The sequence below is a fragment of the Pristis pectinata genome, chromosome 16 (assembly GCF_009764475.1).
Source record: "Pristis pectinata isolate sPriPec2 chromosome 16, sPriPec2.1.pri, whole genome shotgun sequence".
Classification (NCBI taxonomy): Eukaryota; Metazoa; Chordata; class Chondrichthyes; order Rhinopristiformes; family Pristidae; genus Pristis; species Pristis pectinata.
The window spans coordinates 5,516,454-5,537,712 of NC_067420.1; the positions used below are offsets into that span (position 1 = coordinate 5,516,454).

A 21,259-nucleotide genomic window follows, 5' to 3' on the forward strand; every position below is an offset into this window, starting at 1 on the left:
ATACAGCTCCAGCAAACTGGGTTCGATCCAGACCTTTGCTGCTGTCTGTGTGTAGTTTGCCCAATCTCTCTGTGAACATGTGGGAAGCCGTGATTTCCTCCCACATCCCAAATAAGGTGGTTAATTAGCTGCTGTAAATGACCCATTATTTAGGTGAGTAATAGGAGAATTGGGGCGGGTGGGGAGGAGAGCTGTTGATGGACACCTGCGAGAGAATAGTTCACAGAGAAATGGATGTGGCAATAGGATTAATGGAGTGCTCTGAGAGCCGGTATAGACTTAGTGGGATGAAATAAGAAACATAAAGATAATAAAGTGAAATTGGGTATGCCTTGTGTCTGTTATACAGAACAAACTTTCAAATGAACTCTTTTTGATTTTAAGTCAGTGATAGGTCTAACCATCCAAATGTGAGTGATTATTCTAACCTGCAAGCATACCAAATAACCAATCAGTGAACACACTAACCAAATGATTGCTCTAACTATTGATAACACGTCAGCTGAATGACATTTGAAATCTGTCGTCTTCAGGTTATGCCTGCTCTCACTATTTAATGTTCCCGCAGAAAATCCCTAGATGTAGAAACTGGAAATTTAAATGCACAAAAAGCGAACTGATGAAACTAAATTGTGTTTGGGCCAAACAAAATAGTTCTTGGGGTGATAGACAAAAGCTTAATTTTTGTTTTCTTCTCATCCCAGAGCTTCTCTTTCTACTTGAAATCTAGGAATGACCATTAGCAGATAAATAAAATATCCACGGTGCCCAAAGGCATTGGCAAGCCATACTAAGCATCTTAACTTCAAAAACTACTGTGGTGGTAAGAATGCTGTTGCTCAAGATGTTTACCAGCAGAATGACAAAGTGCATTATGCATTTGGAGTGTAGTAATGATTGTAAAGTAGGAAAGAAAACTGCCAGGTTGTGCACAGTAGTTCACACAAGTAGCAGAAAGAACAACGTGCCTGCACTATTTAAAGGTGTCCTTAATTAGCCTTAGGGATTAAAGTTAGATGAAACCTTGGTGTGCTTAAGTGGGCAAAAGAGTTGTTCTGGTTACATTTGTCCTAAAGACTGACAGAGTGAAGGGCTCTGGGCAGGGGAGCCTATCGAAGAACAATACTCTAATGTATACCTGACATAGGAGTAAACTTTGCAGAGAACATGGAACAGTACAGCAAAGGAACAGCCCTTCAGCCCACAATGTTGTGCCAAACTAATTAAGCTAATGACACCTAATCCCGTCTGCCTGCAGATGGTCCATAACCCTCCATTCTCTGCATTTTCACGTGCCTATCTGAGAGCCTCTTAAACACCTCTATCATATCTGCCTCCACCACCACCCCTGGCAGTACATTCCAGGCACCTACAACTCTCTATAAAAAACTTGCCCCGCACATCTCCTTTGTACTTTTCCCCTCTCACCTTAAATGCATGCCCTCTAGCATTAGACATTTCGATCCTGGGATAAAGTTACCAGCTGTCTACTCTATCTATGCCTCTCCTAATTTTATAAACTTCTATCAGGTCTCCCCTCAGTCTACACCTCTCCAGAGAAAACAACCCTAGTTTGTCCAACCTCTCCTTATAGAACATATCCTCTAATCCAGGCAGCATCCTGGTAAACCTCTTCTGCACCCTCTCCATAGCCTCCACATTCTTCCTATGATGGGTTGAATTGAATGCAATACTCCAGATGTGGCCTAACCAGAGTTTCACAAAGCTGCAGCATAACGTCCTGATTCTTGAACTCAGTGCCTCGAGTAATAAAGGCAAGCATGCCATACACCTTCTTTACCACCCTATCGACTTGTGTGGCCACATACAGGGAGCTATAGACTTGGACCCCAAGATCCTTCTGTATATCAACACTGTTAAGGGTCCTGCCATTAACTGTGTACTTTCCTGTTACATTTAATCTCCCAAAAGTGCAGCACCTCACACTTGCCCAGATAAAACTCCATTTGCCATTTCTCCGCCCATATCTGCAACTGATCTATATCCCGATGTATTCTTTGGCAACCTGCCACACTATCCACAACACCACCAATCTTTGTGTCATCTGCAAACTTACTAACCCACCCATCCACATTTTCATCAAAATCATTTATATATATATATATATATATATATATATATTACAAACAGCAGAGGTCCTAGTACAGATCACTGCAGAACACCACTAGTCACAGACCTCCAGCCAGAATAAGACACATCAACCACTACCCTCTGACTTCTATCAGCAAGCCAATTCTGAATCCAAACGACCAAGTCACTGTGGATCCCATGCATCTTAATCTTCTCGCTGAGCCTACCATGAGGGACCTTATCGAATGTCTTACTAAAATCCACGTAGATGACATCCACTGCACAACCTTCATCGATCACCTTCGTCATCTCCTCGAAAAATTCAAATCATGTTAATAAGATATGACCTGGGTCCCTCACAAAGCCACATTGATGGTCCCTAATTAGGCCATGCTTTCCCAAGTGCTCATAAATTCTATCCCTAAGAATCTTCTCCAATAGCTTCCCTACCATTGACGTGAGACTCACCAGTCTTTAATTTCCAGGATTATCCTTATTTTCCTCTGGTATGCAGAGGATAAGATATTCATAGGAAATGATGACAGATCTGCTACCAGCTCTCGGCAGAGTTCTACCCATGGAGTCTTGCCTGGAAGAGTCTGCCTGAGCAGGTGAAGTTCACAGTGGTCATGAAGTTCTTAGTCTCTGAAGATAAAAGTGTTTGATGATATGCCATATGTTTCAGTTTGCAGAGATGTCAGATGCAGCACATCTCTGCATTCACCACTTCATAGAGGCTTGCTACTCATGGAGAGAGGAATTCATCTTCTTGATGGCTCAGAGAGATCTAGACTGTTCATATGGTGTTGTGGCTTCTATGTAGGAAGTTCAATACATTTGTGAGCTGCTCCCTTGCTCTTCTACAGTAATCACTTACAAAAGATATTGTTATTCAGTTCTATCTATGCAGGAAGCTAGCATGACTTCTTCATTCTGAGGCAGTCCACAGTGCTCATCATATTTCAGCTGCCATGCCAGGCCCACAAATGGTTCTTAGAGGACAAGGGATAATCTTCAAACCAATGGTTAGCCACTCCAATATACTCCTCTACAAGCACAGCTGAGCAAACATAACAAAATGCATGGGGCTGGCAGAAATTTAGTGGAGATAACCACTATTGAATTCTTCAATGTGATTGGCTGCTTGGACTAATTGATGACATAACTAGCTGGACTCCAGAGAACACCCAGTAGAAATTGAGGTTGAAAAAGAGAATATGGAGATGTTAGAACTTTGCAGGCAGCTAGAAAGTAGGTGCAGAATCAGCCTGATTCTGCAATGCAGGTAGTGCAGGAGAATTGGTCCTGGTTCCTTCTCCTAGGGCTTCTTTAACTCCCCCCCACCCACCCCCCGGCCTATATACCATACAATTCAATACATAAATACAATTCTGGTGGTGAGAGGTCTGCATGCTTGATGTTGGTCTGTTTACCCCCATTTTTAGAACTGATTGTGCTTTGGCAACAGTTGAGGCTTGATTTCAGACCCAGTCTTCAGACTTTCAATGCTTTTAACTTGTCCGTCCCACTCGCGTCTTCCCCCACTCTGCTTTCTCTTTTGCTGCTTCAATGTGTTTGCAAATCATGCATTAAAAATGGACTTTGCTGTATTCCTTTAAGATTTCTCTTTTTGTGGGAAGTTTCCCCACCACTCACACACACTGCACCTAATCTTTTGTCCGTAATCACAAAATACTTGACTGAAAACTGATAAATGGCAATCATTGAAAGCCCTTCTAGCAATGGAATGTCATGTCCCTTCGCTTTTTGCAACAGAAAATTGTTCAGAACAAAAAGAGAAGCCACCTTTCATGAAGAGAAGGTGCTAGAAAGCTTGAGGTGAGACAAAATCCTGCTGAAGATGGCAAAAGTGGAGATTTAAGTCCAAGAACAGGGTCTGTGGACATCTGTCCTTCTGAGACTCACTCCTTCCGCAGTTTGACTTTTCAGCTCATGGGCAAGTAACATTTGTTTGCCTTACCATCAGCATTTGCCATATCCTTTCTATCCAAAGTGGTACCTAATATCTCACTTTATGCATGAGGCAAAGAATATAATTTAACACGATAGAATGGGAGAGGCTTGATGAAAATCATGTTGAAAACATGACCTTGGCCATCTTCCCCATCTGCTCAGAGCACAAGGAATAGAAGCAAGAAAAGGCAATTTGGACTTCTGTGCCTGCTGCACCAATCAATAAAACCATGGCTGATCTTTTACCTCAGTACCACATTCCTGCACTAATCCCACATCCCTTGATTCTCTTCATATCCAAAAGTCTATCTAAGCACTGTGCAGAAGTTGGTCTGTGCTGAATAGAGCAAAGGTGAGCGGCACTTGATACGTGTGCCAAACTAAATAAAAAGCAAACAGGTTGGAGGGTCAGGTCTGAGGTGAGCAGTAATCCAGACCTGCAAAGGGCAACACTTGAATTTATTGAAAAGCAAATTAAAAACCTGCAGATCTGGAGATCTGAAGTGAAAACAGATAATGCTTAAAATACTCAGCAGGTTAAGCAGCCCAGTTGCTGAATATTTGTAACATTTAAAAGACTTTGTGCAATGAGAAATTGTTGGAGACACTGGACTTTTGAAATTTTCTTGTGCAATGGGTATCTTGGAGGCGTGCACATAGCAATTGTGTCATGTTCTTCCTCTGCAGGTATATCCTCCATGCCAGAGTCTGGGACACACATTTCATTAAAGCTCCCACTCTATCAGTACAAGTCTTATTTTACCTTCTACCTATGACAGGCTAGGAGATTAGATGGAATGTAGCTTCAAGTAGGTCAATATTCTGCTTGAGTTTGCTGTCTTGTAGTTCAATAGATACGTTAAGGTGGAGCTCTGTAATAGCAATAGATATGGACTAAGCCCAATAATGTTGCTGTATACCCGGACGTTTCTCTGTTATCGGTGCCCTGGCCTCTATTACTTGAAAGCAAGATGGGTCAGACTGCTCCGTATCCATTAGATGTAACCACCTACATTTGTATCTTGGTGTGTTGATAGAGATCAGTGGCTCTACCTTGGGCACATTGCATAACACAATTATTCACTTTTTCTTCATTGTGTAAGTACAAAAGAAAAAGGAGCAGGAGTAGACCATTTGGCCTCTCAACCCTGTATAACCCACTCTGCTTTCTCTTTTGCTGCTTCAATGTGTTTGCAAATCATGCATTAAAAATGGACTTTGCTGTATTCCTTTAAGATTTCTCTCATTGTGGGAAGTTTCCCCACCACTCACACACACTGCACCTAATCTTTTGTCCATAATCACAAAATACTTGACTGAAAACTGATAAATGGTAATCATTGAAAGCCTGTCAACCCTATCAAACATTATTTTTCTGCCCAATGCTTATATTCCACAATTCCTTTAATAACCAGAAAATTATTGATCCTATTTTGAATGAATTCAATGAGTGAGCCTCCAGGTTAGAGAATTCCACAGATTCACCTCCCTCTGAGTGAAGAATTATCTCTTCATTTCAGCCCTAAATCGTCTACCCCTTATCCTGAAACTATGACTCCTAATTCTAGACTCCTTAGCCAGGGGAAATATCTTCCCTGCATCCACCCCGTCAAGCCTTCTAAGAATTTTGTATGTTTCATTAAGGTTACCATTGCAGAAAATATTCCTGAAACATTCCATGTTTTTTTAACTTGCTGGAAGCTAAGTGGTTCTGCCTGCAGACGGTGATGCTTTGAGTTTGAAGGGGCTATGACAGGTGATTGGCAGGGTGTTAAATGCATGACCCATCAATTGAAAGACTTTTCGGTCAGCTGTTGACCACAGATCTTATGGTAGTCAAGCTTAACAGCTTTAGGACCTCCTCAGAATCCTGCCTGAAGTAGTGCCTTGCTTGGGTGGGACTGTTGGTCCTTCTTACAAGACTTCTTCATATATATTCAATTTACAGTCAGACTTTGAAGCTTGCTTTAGACTGCAGTGATGTCTGGTGTTTTGGACTGTGTTGGAAAGCTTTCAGACCTGCCAAGATATGAGGAGTTTCCTTTAATATCACCAACCATCAATTTAACAGTGAGGCTCCTTCAGTGTTTGTATAGAGCTTCAAAAAGTTGCAAGGCATCAGATCTGCAAGGGAAACCTTAATATGTAAGAAAGCCAGCCTTCGATTCTGTGCAAGTTTAAATAGCGGGGAATGCATGGCAATTGTGAGATGAAGGTGTGATGGCAGTTGCTGGGAAAGTAGTAACATTAAGATATTTTGCTGATAGTCGTAGACTGGCCAGCCGTTCAGAGTAGAAGTAAAACTGCAACATCTGAAAAGCAAATAAACTGCAGATGCTGAAAATCTGAAATAAACGCAGAAAATGCTAGAAATACTTAGCAAATAAGGCAGCATCTGTGGAGGACGAAACAGTTAATGTTTCAGGTCAATAACCTCTGGTCAGAATGGGAAAATTTAGAGAACGGACATGTTTAAGTTGCAGGGAAGGGGAAGTGATGGGGACAACTAAGTGATAGAGTGGAAGCTGAGAGAAAATGGATGACACAGGTTGGTGTTGGCTGTGAAATTTCCAGTGTTTTGCTCTTTGATTCCCAGCCAGTTCTGATACAACTCACGTTTTTCTCTTTCCACAAGTGCTATGCTCTCCGAACATTCACCTTTATTTTGGGCTTCCAGCAATGGCTGCATTCTGTATTTTACAGTTCCAGCAGAATTTATTTCTCTTCTGTCCTCCCTGTATTTACATCTCCTCCAGACAAACTAACTGTCACGAAGAAGACTTCTTCACCCTCTCTCAGTCCAGACCGATCTGTGTCATTCAGTCTTTGTCTCTGCTAGAGGACTGTGGTTCCTGGTTCATGACTTTCCAACCAATAGAGTGGGAGCATCTCATTCAGCCACTATTTGGCATATAAAACATCCCTAAAACCAGGGGCTTCTGCCTCCCACACTGATTTTTAAACTCACTATTCACAATTTTTAATGCAAGACTAGGTTGAGTTTTCAGCTGTTCCGACGTATTCAGACTAAGAAAGCTTGCACAGAGTCATCAGGTTTGAGATAACCCCCAAGGCCTCATTAATGCTGTCACTGACTCATCGTTCAACTGTTTCAGACTTTGCCTCCCAAATAGTTGTTGCTTTCCAAAGAAAACAATATGTATTGACAAAATGTCATTTGCTGTGTAAACTGCCACCTCACACTGTCATTGCAATTCAGAAGCTAAAACAAATAAAATATATCTGCAAAATGTGGTTCCCTCTGCCAATAGACACACTTTGCCTCTTAAAATAAATAAAATTGGTTTTGAAAGAAGCAAAGATTTCTTCCACTAACGTAAACATTCATTCAGCAAATAACTGAATTTGTGTCCAGAAAACGGTCCATTGTAGAACCAGGGATGTTTTTTTCTGAGCAGGGATGGGCAGCAGTAGGGATTCCTTTTCCAGGCTCCATGTCCTTGCATTGGAAATGACCTGCAAGGGTTCCTACTCCTGGAATGACGAGAAGCCCCCACAAGGAATATGCTTGCGTGGGCATCCAGTTAACCAGGATCCAGCTCTTGTGCTTTGCAATGAACTAAGACATCATGGGAGCTCTTCTTTGAATAAGTTTACATTTTTGAACTCTGCGACTGTTTGCAGTGATAGAGGTTATCTGTATGTCTGGAGGGTGGCGAATAGTTAGAATTTTTGACCTAAAAAGACATGGAGGCTCAGTTGCTGAGTATATTCAAGACGGATTGTTAGGTTTTTGGATATGAAGAGATTGGTTCTGAGGCAAAAGATCAGCCACAATGTTATTGAATAATGGAGCACACACAAATGGTCAAATGGCCTACTTGCTCCTTTTGCTTATATACCTGTGCTTGTCTTCATATTTTGTCATTTTGCACTAATATTCAGCAGCTTTTGTTCAAAATACAAGAATATCACCACACAAAGGGGGGCGTGGGCTTTTTTTTTACTGATTATACTCCAGAAAGAGGTGCTGTTCTTTGCAAACTACAGAATAGCTGAGGAGCTTTACTATTGCCCTCCTCAAGGTTTTTATCTTCAAAAACAACCTTCTAGGTGGGTTGCAATCTAGTCTGGAGCCCCATCTGCATGATGGTGGTGAGGGGTCATCCAATAGCAGAAGTTGCACTCAAGATTCAAGATGCATTCTCTATAATGGGTCCCATCACTTCTATCTCAGACAAGAATACTGCCACTGATCCAATGATCATTTAGAGGCAAGGGTATTGCTTTGTCCTAATGGGCAGACATCCATTTCTCGCAATCACCTACCACTTTAGGTATCATTCAAGGAAGAGGAGAAGGCCAAAGGAAGGACCGACTTGCTCAAGGACCTCGGAAGAGGGAAAGCATGGCATTTGCTGAGAGACCTCATCTCCCAGGTGCATACATGAAGCTGTACCGTCAGAGACCAATGTATCTGGATCCTCGGGTTTCTACAGCAAAAACTGAAGTTGCTCACCTTGCACAGACAGCACTCCAGCTACATACCCATAACCTGAACTACTCTGCTTGTTCAAGTGAAGATCTCTCAGCCAAACCTCATCACAGGCTTGAAACCAACAGGCAATTCCAGCATCATATTAGCAGTAGAATCTCAATAGCGCCCTTCCACACTTCCATTGCAGCATACAGACTTCTGTTGGTCTCCACCATGGAGCATGAGACCTGTGCCATCAGCCACTACAACCTGGCATTTGCTGGCAAAAGGAGACCACCACTTCTCCACAGGTCACATTGGGCTTCAGGGTCCACTTCGTCCTTAGCCAAAGGATAGAGAAGGATTCCCTCATACACCTTGACATCTCCCACAGACTTCCTGACAGGCTGGACAATCATAGAGCATATCCATATGTGACCATGTTATTCTTCAAAAGTAGCAGCCCTATCATTGACCTCATCTGAGTGCCCTGCGGGTGGGATGGGCTCTGCTTCTGAAATGATAAACAAATTAGGACATGGTTGGGGTGAGGGGAGAACACTCAGATATACATGCAGAGCAATAAAGGGAAGAGGGATTGATGGGGAAATTGACTAAGTACATACCATCATCCTCCATGAATTCAGATGCCCCAAGGGTAACTGCTCCTATAACAGCCTGACCCCTGATGGGCCAGCACCTGCTTCTCCAGCTGAGCAATGCGTTAAGCCTGAATTCAGCCCTCTTCTATTTGTGAAGCCAATTCAGTGCATGCATGTGCAAATGGGAGCCAACCTAACCTCAACTGTAGAATTTTTGTTGGGTTCGTGCCTACACTGCTAAATCACTTCACTGATCCTCTCTACCTCAGTTCCAGCTCCGTTACTGAATCTCAGGCTCACTCCTCACTCAGTTGAAGAAGCTTTATACAAATCTAGAAATGAACTACATAGTAGTCAACTCCTCTTTAATAACTGGAGCCCTGGTGTCAGTTAACACATAATCAGGTTGAGGGATGGTTAGGAATGAAAATAATAGACATCAAAGTGCGAGGAATTTTAAACAGGTGCAGGGTAGAAAACCAAGCACCAATTGGACAAGGGAAACTTTTCCTACTTTAACGCATTTGCTTAAGAGCAGAAAAACTTCCTGGATTTTTTTCCTTTTTCCCACAAGCTGTTCTTTTTCTTTCGCTGGTACTCCTTCATGACATTTCCACAGGGTGACCCAGTGTGGTTCTGCCAACTGCGGTCTCAGTATCTCTCTAGGATACTGGAAGATAACTAATATTTTAAGCAAGGCAATCTTATCTCAATGTATATAAAGAGCTTACATTGTGCAAAGCGGCATTTCTTACAGTGGTTTAGTCCAGAAAGAGAGAGCAAGACAGCTTTGGAAGTTTCCGGCAGAGGCAGACGGGTTTTCTGGCAGACCCTAGACTGAACCAGTCTGTCAACAACATACCACATTTCTAAAAGTGGTATCATCAAATAAATATTACAGATGTTGCAGCCATCATGACTTTGAGGATAGAACCAGGGGAGTCAGAAGTAGGAGGGAACCTCAGGGAAATTTACCTTGTGCTTCATACCAATGGAGGTGAATGTGTGCATGTGTGTGTGTGTGTATTAAAGAAATTATCCTATGAGCATGTAGACACACGGAGGTCTCATTCTTCTAGGTAAGGCTATTCCTTTCACCTAATAGTTTATCCTCTTCAGAGATTAATCCTATTGCACTTACGGAAAGAACAGGTATTCAACCTCCATTTAGATCAATTCTTATCCCATTTCCAAGTACAATAGATTCTTCTGATGAAGGGTCTTTGACCTGAAACATTAACTTTCCACAGATGCTGCCTGACCTGCTGAGCATTTCTAGAATTTTCTGTTTTTATTTCAGATTTCTGCTATCTGCAGATTTTTGGTGTTCACCTGCAATCTGATTTACAGTCTTTGCTGTTGATGAGATCCTGCTATGCACAGATTGGCTGTGGGAGTTTCCTACTTCACGAACTGACTGTACTTTGATAGCATTTCATTGGCTGCAAAGTGCTTTAGTACATCCCAAGATTGTAAAAGACATGAAGCAAATGCAAGTCTTTTTTTCCATCCATTCTGTTCTAAGCCTAACTGTTACTGTGAGCTGAATCCACACCTGAGTCGAGCCCCCAACTGTTAGCCAATCAGCAGGCAGTGATAGTGACCATGCCATCAAGTATTCGGCTTTGGAGGTGTGCCTGGTTTTGCAAAGAGTTGATTGGAGGGTCAGCAGCAGCGATGTCCCTGTCTGAACAACACATTATCAACTCCTAAATCACGTTCAGCACTTTTTTGGATCAGAAAACAAACCATACTCTTGCATCAGAGTTGGTCCAAGGTCTTACACTGGAATGAATATTCAGCAACTTGCCTACCTCAGTGTTAGTGGAAAAAAGATACATGTTAACAAGTATTGATCACTGATTGCTGAAACAGTTTATTGGCTGGATTACGTATTAAAGTATTTGAAGACATGTTGCTCCTGCACATTTCAATCTATTGATGGCTGGTTGTTAGATCAGTTATTAACAGTACAAATTTCTGTCACTGGATTACATATTAACTGCGTTCACAGTGAGGTGGGTTCACTATCAGTGACGAACATGACGAGCCCCCTTATCTGGAGTAATTGGTGGAGGGGCTCAGCTAATTCTGTATTTAAAGACGCAGGCAGTCCAGTGAAAGATCATAGACACCTGAAGAACTTCAGAGTTAAGACTGCTTGAAAGAAAAAGAGTTCAAATTCAGACCAATCAACTGACCGGGAGACCGATCAAGCAAGCAGAGTGAGTGAACATCAACTTAATGTTCAGTGTTTGTTGGAATAGAAGCTATAGAGGATGGATGTGCTTCCCAGTTGAAACTCATAAGGTTATTCTTATTGCAGCTTCCTTTTGCATATTATTGGGAGTTATTATTTCCATTTCTATTGTGTTCCTCTCACTCCCTTTCTCTTTCAAGGCAGACGAGCCAAGCCTGGTTATTGTTTTTTTTATTGTTGTTAGATACTTATCCTGCAAAAAGTTTTAATAATCCATGCATTCAGAAAATGTAAATTTAAGGCACTATAATAATGAGTGTACAATGCTTTAATTTTCTTCATGTGTTCACATTAACAGTCTGTCATGGTTAAGAAGCTGCACTCAACAGTGACTTAATTGTTGTTACAGATTCTTGACAAGCCACGTTGGAGAAGATATGGCTCCCCAGCTCCAGTCTCAGCCCCTGCTCACTCTGAAGGTGGTCAATGGGGACCTGAGCAAGTTGAGTCCTGCGGTGAGAGACTTTGTGGAAGAAAGTGCAAAGCTGTGTCAGCCAGCCAGCATCCACATCTGTGATGGAAGCGAGGAAGAGAACAGGCAGCTTCTTTCCCTGATGGAGGAGCAGGGAATGATCAAACGCCTGCACAAGTACCAGAACTGGTGAGTAGCTTTCTTCCGTCTGATTTCTTTTCGGTATCTTTTTATTGTGCATGACAAGTTTAGGCACATCATGTTTACCTTTGCTATTGAACAAGCACTATCAGGCCTGATGCACAAATGTTATATGCAGAGCAAAGCCCCAGCCTCAGAAGAGTGCTCGCTGCTCAATGAGTGTACTATTTCCATCGCCTCTCCAGCTGTTTGTAGGACCTGGCTGAGGTTACTAGAGCACCTAATTAACTGCACATACCTTTATATCATTGCACTCTTCAGGCTGAATAGGCAGAGATCCAGTTCCTGCAACATCTTACACAGAACAAGAATTTCCAGCTTGTAAAGTGAGTTGAAGGTACACTCACTGATACAGAGCAAATAACAAATGCCAGCATGGTTGGTCCTTGCAGTGAGAGGCAGAACATGGGTCCAGTAAATTTTCGGGGACCCCACACACCAGCAAACACAAGTGTAGTTGGAACACACATTGCATAAAGTTCACTGTCTTACCCCACACACGTGCATTATATTCAACATAAAAACTCGGACCTTACAGAATTGGCGTGTGCATTTAGACCAGTTGGTATCAGAACTCTGCCCTTGGTTCTGAATGATCACACATTACAATGATGTGATGGTGAGGCTGTAACTGTGAGGATTGACTGACCTCAATGAGAAGTCCCTGCCGCTCCTTCTCATCACTTTCTATCATCTCCAGCTGGCTGGCTCGCACGGACCCCAAGGATGTTGCTCGTGTGGAGAGTAAAACGGTGATTGTGACCCCTGAGCAGAGGGATACCATTCCCATAGCAAAGAACGGAGTGAGCCAGCTTGGGCGATGGCTGTCAGAGAAGGAGTTTGAAAAGGCCTTCAATGCACGATTCCCAGAGTGTATGAAAGGTACAGGCATTAATTCAACCTACAAAATCCCCCAGCTACTCCTGTACATTGACTTGTGAGTTGTGCTCATTGACAATGCAATAATAGTGCCTGCGCTGTCGGCCACATCTCTCACCTGACATGGTTCCTGATCTACACCAAGGATCCAGGATCCCTGCTGCTGACTGGGTCAGCTTCCAACCACAGATATAGCAAACAAATTTTCTGACTTCACCGATTATACAAATCAGAGGCAGCCTGCCGTATTTCATTGTGTGGATTGTATAGGAACCCTGCTGTATGAAGCGTTGGAAAGGGTTCAGAGGAGATTTACCAGGACGCTGTCTGCTTTAGAGAGTATGGATTATGAGGAGAGACTAAGGGAGCTAGGGCTTTACTCTTTGGAGAGGAGGATGAAAGGAGACATGATAGAGGTGTACAAAATATTAAGAGGAATAGATAGAGTGGACAGCCAGCGCCTCTTTCCCAGGGCACCAATGCTCAATACAAGAGGGCGTGGCTTTAAAGTAATGGGTGGGAAGTTCAAGGGAGATGTCAGAGAGAGGTTTTTTACCCAGAGAGTGGTGGGGGCATGGAATGTGCTGCCTGGGGCTGTGGTGGAGGCAGGTACATTGGTCAAATTCAAGAGATTACTAGATAAGCATATGGAGGAATTTAAAATAGAGGAATATATGGGAGGAAGGGGTTAGATAGTCTCAGGTAAGGTTTAAAGGTTGGCACAACATTGTGGGCTGAAGGGCCTGTATTGTGCTGTACTGTTCTATGATTCTATGATTTCATTGTGCAGATTGTACACACCAGAGAACCCTGCCATACTTCACAGTTAAACCAGAGGGACCCTGCTGTATTTCAGTGCAGATTAAACAAATCAGAGGGATCCTACTGTATTTCACAGTGTAGAGTGTAGAAATCAGAGGCAGAGTCTCTTCACAGTGTAGATTGTTCAAACCAGAGGGATCCTACCATATTTCACAGTGTAGAGTGCACACTTCAACAGAGGCACCATACTGTATTTAAGCAGTTAGTGTAACACTATTACAGTGCCAGTGGCCCGTGTTCAATTCTGCCGCTGTCTGTAAGAAGTTTGTACGTTCTCCCTGTGTCTGCATGGGTTTCCTCCTGGTGCTCCGGTTTCCTCCCACATTCGAAAGGCGTATAGGTTAGGAGCTGTGGGCATGCTATGTTGGCGCTGGAAGAGTGGCGACACTTGCAGGCTGACCCCAGCACACACTCAGTAACGCAAAAAGACACATTTCACTGTGTGTTTTGATGTACATGTGACTAATAAATAAATATCTTACCTTATCAAACGGAGGGATCCTACAGTATTTAACAATAAATTGTTCAACCAGAGGGACTCTGCTGTATTTAACAGTGTAGATTGTACAAATCACAGGAATCCTACCATATTTAACAGTCTAGATAAGTGCAGTCACTAAATCTGAAACTGTCATTAACATTTCAATAATAAGGATTTATCCATCAGTGACCTTCTACCCCAGCGGTGTCCACGGACTGACTTCCTTGCTTTAAACCTCTAGGGCGTACGATGTACCTTATCCTGTTCAGCATGGGGCCTGTGGGGTCGCCTCTGTCCAAGATTGGTGTCCAGCTCACAGACTCGCCGTACGTTGTGGTCAGCATGAGGATCATGACTCGCATGGGATCGGCTGTGCTGGAGGCCCTGGGCAGTGGCCAGTTTGTGAAGTGTCTCCACTCAGTGGGGTGTCCTCTGCCACTGAAGAGTGAGTGTGGATCTTCTGTTTTGAGATTGTTGTTGCTGCCTGAGTGTTGGGGGGAAGGGGTCCTGCACTTTGATACAGAAGCTTTGTATTGAACCTTTGGTGACCATCCACCTCTTGTGTGTAGAGCCGCTGGTCAATAACTGGGCCTGCAACCCCGAGCTGACCCTGGTCGCCCACATTCCTCAGCGCAAGGAGATCATTTCATTTGGGAGTGGCTACGGTGGGAACTCCCTGCTGGGGAAGAAGTGTTTTGCCCTGCGCATCGCCTCGAGGATCGCCAGGAATGAGGGCTGGCTGGCTGAGCACATGCTGGTAAGTAGATGGAGGCCGCTCCTTGTGGAGCCATGGCTGCGGGGTCTTTCAGCAGCTGCAGATTATCGGTAACGTGCCTCTGCCCTCAGCTTCTCACCAGCCTCTCCCCTCCCTCCACAGATCCTGGGAGTAACCAACCCCAAAGGCCAGAAGAAGTACATTGCTGCAGCTTTCCCCAGCGCCTGTGGCAAAACAAACATGGCCATGATGAACCCGACACTGCCTGGCTGGAGAGTGGAGTGTGTGGGAGATGACATCGCCTGGATGAAATTTGATGAGCAAGGTTTGTTCATTTTGACACTTCTCCATAGCTGAAGGCAGATGAAACAAAATAATTAGAAGGGAAGGTGTTCAGTTTATTCTGAACATTGTGCCTGGTGTGAACATGGATGAATCTGTTAATAACCTGACCTTCCTGCTCCTTCCTACAGGAATCCTGAGGGCAATCAACCCAGAAAATGGCTTTTTCGGTGTCGCCCCTGGGACGTCGATGAAGACAAACCCAAACGCCATGAAGACCGTTCACAAGAACACCATCTTCACCAATGTGGCAGAGACCAGTGACGGTGGTGTTTACTGGGAAGGAATTGACGAAACCCTGCCCCCCAACGTCACTGTGACGTCATGGAAGAACAAAAGGTGGACGCTGCAAGATGGAGAACCTTGTTCACATCCCAACTCCAGGTTCTGTGCTCCTGCCAGGCAGTGTCCGATCATAGATCCAAACTGGGAGTCTCCCGAAGGCGTTCCCATTGAAGCAATTATCTTTGGAGGGCGAAGGCCGAAAGGTACAAAAATCTATTCTATAGAGCACCACGAATAAGCATTAGACACATAGCCTGTAGGTTTTTGGCAGTGTATTGGATCTACCGCTCAGAGTGCAGGGGAGCCCTCACAATAGGCATGCAGTAAGTGGCTGAAACTGGGGAGTCTTAAAACAATCAAACGAACTGTGCAGGAGATTAAAGCCATGACACAGTCCTCACACACAATCATGTAGCATGATACCTGTGTGCCATGTACTACAATCTGGAGATCTGTGTTCTACCTTCATCTCCAGCATGCGTTGAGCATGCTGGAGCAGTGTTCATTTGGTGTGCTGCTCAACTGGGCAACGTTCCTGTATGACCTGCAAGTATGGTGCTGGCGACTCCTGCAGTAGCAGGTCTTCACAGCATGTGTAAGTCCCACTTCTTCGTTGGCTACGGTGAGAGGCCGCACAGGCTGCAGGCCGTCGAGTTTGGCACTGGGGACTTAGTCCAAGTAAGTACAGTTCCAGACCCACCACCCCACCACCCCCAAAAGCAAATATATTTCCCAACAGTTCACCAGTAAAACTTGCTTAGACTTCATGTGGCTGAATTTAAGGTTTTCAGAGAACATAAAGTGGACTGGGTTTATAAAAAGGGTACATTGAAGTGATCTCAGCCTGACTGCACTGGAGATGGCTGCAGGCAACACAGCCTGTCAGAGTTTGCTGGATCATTAATGACAGTTCAGGGCTTTGCCCTTAAACTACATGGGTGTGATAATTGCAGATTTACTGCCAGTGGCATTGAGTAATGGTGGCAAGCATCAGTACTGCTTATCTCTACCCCATCAAACTCTTCAATAACTCTAGCAGAACAAGCCTCAATCTCTTTTGTAGGGAACAGAGCCTTTGACTGAGCATTCTTTTGTGATAGACATAATCTCGGGGCAATGCTATCTTCCTTGCAAATCGCTGCTGTACGTTGTGCAGAACTTTTGTATTGTGGAGAACACAGCCGTTCACAGCACTCCAAGTGTGGGCTAACCAAGGTTCTATGTTTATTTCCACAAGTTCCCTACTTTTCAATGTTATTCTGGAAAGAAGACCCAGAGCAGTCACTGTTTAGGGTAGCTTCAGACCTACAACTCCTCTATCCTACAACCTAAAGAGCATTAGGTCTTCTCACATTTATCTATATCTCAAAAACCTCCTGTCCTGTTCCAGGGGTCCCTCTGGTGTACGAAGCATTCAACTGGCAGCACGGAGTTTTCATCGGAGCAGCCATGAGGTCAGAGGCTACAGCTGCAGCTGAACACAAAGGTATGAGAGAGCAAGACCGGGGACAGGGAGTACAGTGAGACTGGGGGCAGGGAGTACAGCGAGACCGGGGACAGGGAGTACAGTGAGACCGGGGACAGGGAGTACAGTGAGACTGGGGGCAGGGAGTACAGCGAGACTGGGGCAGGGAGTACAGTGAGACTGGGGACAGGGAGTACAGTGAGACTGGGGGGCAGGGAGTACAGCGAGACTGGGGGCAGGGAGTACAGTGAGACTGGGGGGCAGGGAGTACAGTGAGACTGGGGCAGGGAGTACAGTGAGACTGGGGGGCAGGGAGTACAGTGAGACTGGGGACAGGGAGTACAGTGAGACTGGGGGCAGGGAGTACAGTGAGACTGGGGGGCAGGGAGTACAGCGAGACTGGGGGCAGGGAGTACAGTGAGACTGGGGGGCAGGGAGTACAGTGAGACTGGGGCAGGGAGTACAGTGAGACTGGGGGGCAGGGAGTACAGTGAGACTGGGGACAGGGAGTACAGTGAGACTGGGGGCAGGGAGTACAGTGAGACTGGGGGGCAGGGAGTACAGTGAGACTGGGGGCAGGGAGTACAGTGAGACTGGGGACAGGGAGTACAGCGAGACTGGGGGCAGGGAGTACAGCGAGACTGGGGGCAGGGAGTACAGCGAGACTGGGGGCAGGGAGTACAGCGAGACTGGGGGCAGGGAGTACAGCGAGACTGGGGGGCAGGGAGTACAGCGAGACTGGGGCAGGGAGTACAGTGAGACTGGGGGGCAGGGAGTACAGTGAGACTGGGGGCAGGGAGTACAGTGAGACTGGGGGCAGGGAGTACAGTGAGACTGGGGGGCAGGGAGTACAGTGAGACTGGGGCAGGGAGTACAGTGAGACTGGGGGCAGGGAGTACAGCGAGACTGGGGGGCAGGGAATACAGCGAGACCGGGGGCAGGGAGTACAGCGAGACCGGGGGCAGGGAATACAGTGAGACCGGGGTCAGGGAATACAGTGAGACCGGGGTCAGGGAATACAGCGAGACTGGGGGCAGGGAGTACAGTGAGACTGGGGGCAGGGAGTACAGTGAGACTGGGGGGCAGGGAGTACAGTGAGACTGGGGGGCAGGGAGTACAGTGAGACTGGGGCAGGGAATACAGTGAGACCGGGGGCAGGGAGTACAGCGAGACCGGGGGCAGGGAATACAGTGAGACCGGGGACAGGGAATACAGTGAGACCGGGGGCAGGGAATACAGCGAGACGGGGGGGGGGGTGGCAGGGAGTACAGTGAGACCGGGATAGAGTACAGGAAGAGTACAATACAGAGGGACAGGGAGTACTACAACACCGTGGCAGTATGGTGACAGCAGGACAGAAGGTGTAGCAACAACCAATACAGAATCCTTTACCCTGGAGTGGACAGGAGAGTAACATTGCAGCACGGAGCACTGTAACGTCAGGGCAGGCCAGAACCATCTTAAAAAATAAACAAGTAAAATTAGGACACCGAATACAGTAATGTAGTGACACAGAGCACAGTAACACTGGGGCAGGACATGCAGTATCATAGACCCAGTTGCAACATTGCAACAATGTACAGTAAAGCTGCAGCACTGAACACCACAACAGCGGTTTATGAAAAGAGAAACAACACTAGGACTCGGCCCTCCCACCATTAGCACTGTAGAGATTCCTACAGGAGAGCGTATATAAGGAACATGGAGTTTTGTTCAAAATGAAACAGAAAGCTGCACTTTTACATCTGAGTCCGGCATGAAGGTTGTGGTGTGGTGGGGTTTGTTCACAAACTAATGTCCCATTACCCAGTGATTCCCATGCTTCCCTTGGCACCAGTTCTTTACCAATCCTCTCTCACTCTTCCTCAGGTAAGGTCATCATGCACGACCCCTTTGCCATGAGGCCTTTCTTCGGGTACAACTTTGGCAAGTACTTGTCCCACTGGCTCAGCATGGAGCACAGGCCCTGCTCAAGACTTCCCAAGATCTTCCATGTCAACTGGTTCCGCAAGGACAAGCAGAACAACTACCTGTGGCCGGGCTTCGGCGAGAACTCGCGAGTCCTGGAGTGGGTGTTTCGGAGGACCGAGGGGGAGGACTGCGCCAAGGTCTCTCCTTTGGGTTTCATCCCCGCAGATGGATCCCTGAACCTCAAGGGCCTGAGCAACGTGAACACAGACGAGCTGTTCAGTGTCGAGAGGGAGTTCTGGGAAGGGGAAATAAAAGAGATCAGAAAATATTTTGAAGAGCAAGTCAACAACGACCTTCCCAGTGATGTAGCCAATCAGCTGCTGCAGTTAGAGCAGAGAATAAATCGCTTGTAACAAGGGCCAATAGGGATAGAACAATAACCATGATTATTTCCTATGAAATGGCCTCCAATTGGTGTACAGCAGTGTTTATTGAGACTGTAAGCTAGATTCTTAGGCACGTGCAAGAATATTGATGAGCTGCGCCTACAATTGTAATGTTTTTAGCTTATGACAACAGGTCAAAAATAATGTTCCTTGAAGTGGGCATTTACAATCATAAATAGCAGCTTGTCCAGCTTTATCATGTACCATAATACTGCAGCCGCTAATATCAACGGGGCCTTTGAATGCACAGTCTGGCAGTGGAAGTCCATTGCTCAGAATCTGTTACAGAACTGCCTGTAGCCTATGTGAAGGAAACAGGACTTTAACCTGGTGGTCAGCTGTTCCGAGCCTGTATTAATGTTCCTGCAGGAGTTTTAGGGAGAAGTGTGCTGTCCAATGAGCACCAGGCAGCAAGATACTTCTAACCAGACAACTGTAATTTTAGTTTTTCCATTAGGTATGATAAAGTTGTTCATTTATCAGCAAGATGCAATCAGTGCCCTGATGCCATGGCCTCACCGATCGACAACTTGTGATATACCAGATATATAAACTCGGTCCATCAGAGAGCGGTTGATAGTGAAGGTGGAGGCCCAAATCATTTATTAAAGCAAAGTGTGTTAATCTTTTCAAACGATAAAATATTTTTCTACAACTAACTTTGACTGAACTTACATTATAATCCAGTATGTTCCAAGAGGAAAGATCACTGTACATATGTGTGTTGTTTAAAAATAAAGTGTTTTCCTATGTTCTCTACACTTTGAATTTTATTTAATCACAATATTCTCTGGGATGCTATTTTTGTTCATTTTTAGGGATGTGGGCATCGGTGGCAAGGCCACCATCGAGTGCCCATCCCTAATTACCCTTGAGAAAGCAGCCACTTTGAACCGCTGCAGTCTTCCTGTCGAAGGTGTTTCTGTGGTGCTGTTAGAACATAGAACAGTACAGCACAGAACAGGCCCTTTAGCCCATAATGTTGTGCGGACATAGCTAATCCCTCCTACCTACAGAATGCCCATATCCCTCTATTTTCCTCTCATTCCTGTGCCCATCCAAGCCCCTCTTAAAAGCCCCCAGTGCATTTGCCTCCATCACCCTATCAGGCAACGCATTCTGGGCATCCACTAGTCTCTTGGTAAAAAACGTACCCCTCATGTCTGTTCTGAACCTACCCCCTCTCACCTTAAATGCATGCCCTCTGGTATTGGATCGCTCAATAATGGGGAAAAGATATTGCTTGTCCACCCTATCTATGCCCCTCATAATTTTATACACTTCCAACAGATCAGCCTTCAGCCTCTGCCGCTCCAGAGAAAAGAGCCCAAGTTTGTCCAGCCTCTCCTGATAGCACATGCCCTCCAATCCAGGCAGCATCCTAGTAAACCTCCTCTGCACCCTCTCAAAAGCCATGACATTCATCCAGAAGGAGTCCAGGATTTAGACCCAATGACAGTGAAGGAAAGGCAATATATTTCCAAATCAGGATGCTGTGCAATTTGGATAGTATGCAACAGTAAATATTGAGAATACACAGGTCAGGCAGCATCTGTAGAGAGGGAAATGGAGTTGATGTTTCAGGTTGACAACCTTTCATAACTTTCTGTTGTTATTTCTGCTTAGATGTTCCCTGATCCTTAAACAAAAAACTGAACAAAGCTCCTGTAATATTCAACCATCCTTAATTTGGCAAGAATTTAGATTAAAATCAATGGTTCATTATTGGTACCCATGTCTCAATCTTTCCCATGCAGAAATAATGCTTGCCCTGTGTTTTTTTTCACTTGTTCATGAGACGTGAACATCCCTGCCAATACTAGCATTTATTGTGCATCCATAACTGCCCCTGAACTGTGGAGGCAGTTAAGAGCCAGCCACATGCGAAGCATGTATAGAACAAAATCAGTAAGGATGTAGAACTTGTTCCTTGAA

At 45.0% G+C, this 21,259-nt stretch overlaps 1 protein-coding gene across 2 annotated transcripts; it reads left to right on the top strand.

Annotated features, from left to right (window-relative positions):
- The first annotated feature begins 11,213 nt into the window (after window positions 1–11,213).
- Window positions 11,214–20,083, top strand: pck1 (phosphoenolpyruvate carboxykinase 1 (soluble)). 2 transcript variants are annotated; one of them, XM_052031411.1, is made up of 9 exons: window positions 11,214–11,330; window positions 11,715–11,966; window positions 12,679–12,860; window positions 14,402–14,605; window positions 14,730–14,917; window positions 15,038–15,200; window positions 15,349–15,705; window positions 16,893–16,988; window positions 18,837–20,083. In XM_052031411.1, the coding sequence occupies exons 2-9, from the start codon at window positions 11,743–11,745 to the stop codon at window positions 19,289–19,291; spliced, it is 1,869 nt and encodes a 622-aa protein (XP_051887371.1). In that variant the 5' UTR covers window positions 11,214–11,330; window positions 11,715–11,742; the 3' UTR covers window positions 19,292–20,083. The 2 variants fall into 2 exon arrangements, with proteins under 2 accessions (XP_051887371.1, XP_051887372.1); XM_052031412.1 differs by having other exon boundaries at window positions 11,284–11,415.
- The last annotated feature ends 1,176 nt before the right edge of the window (window positions 20,084–21,259 follow it).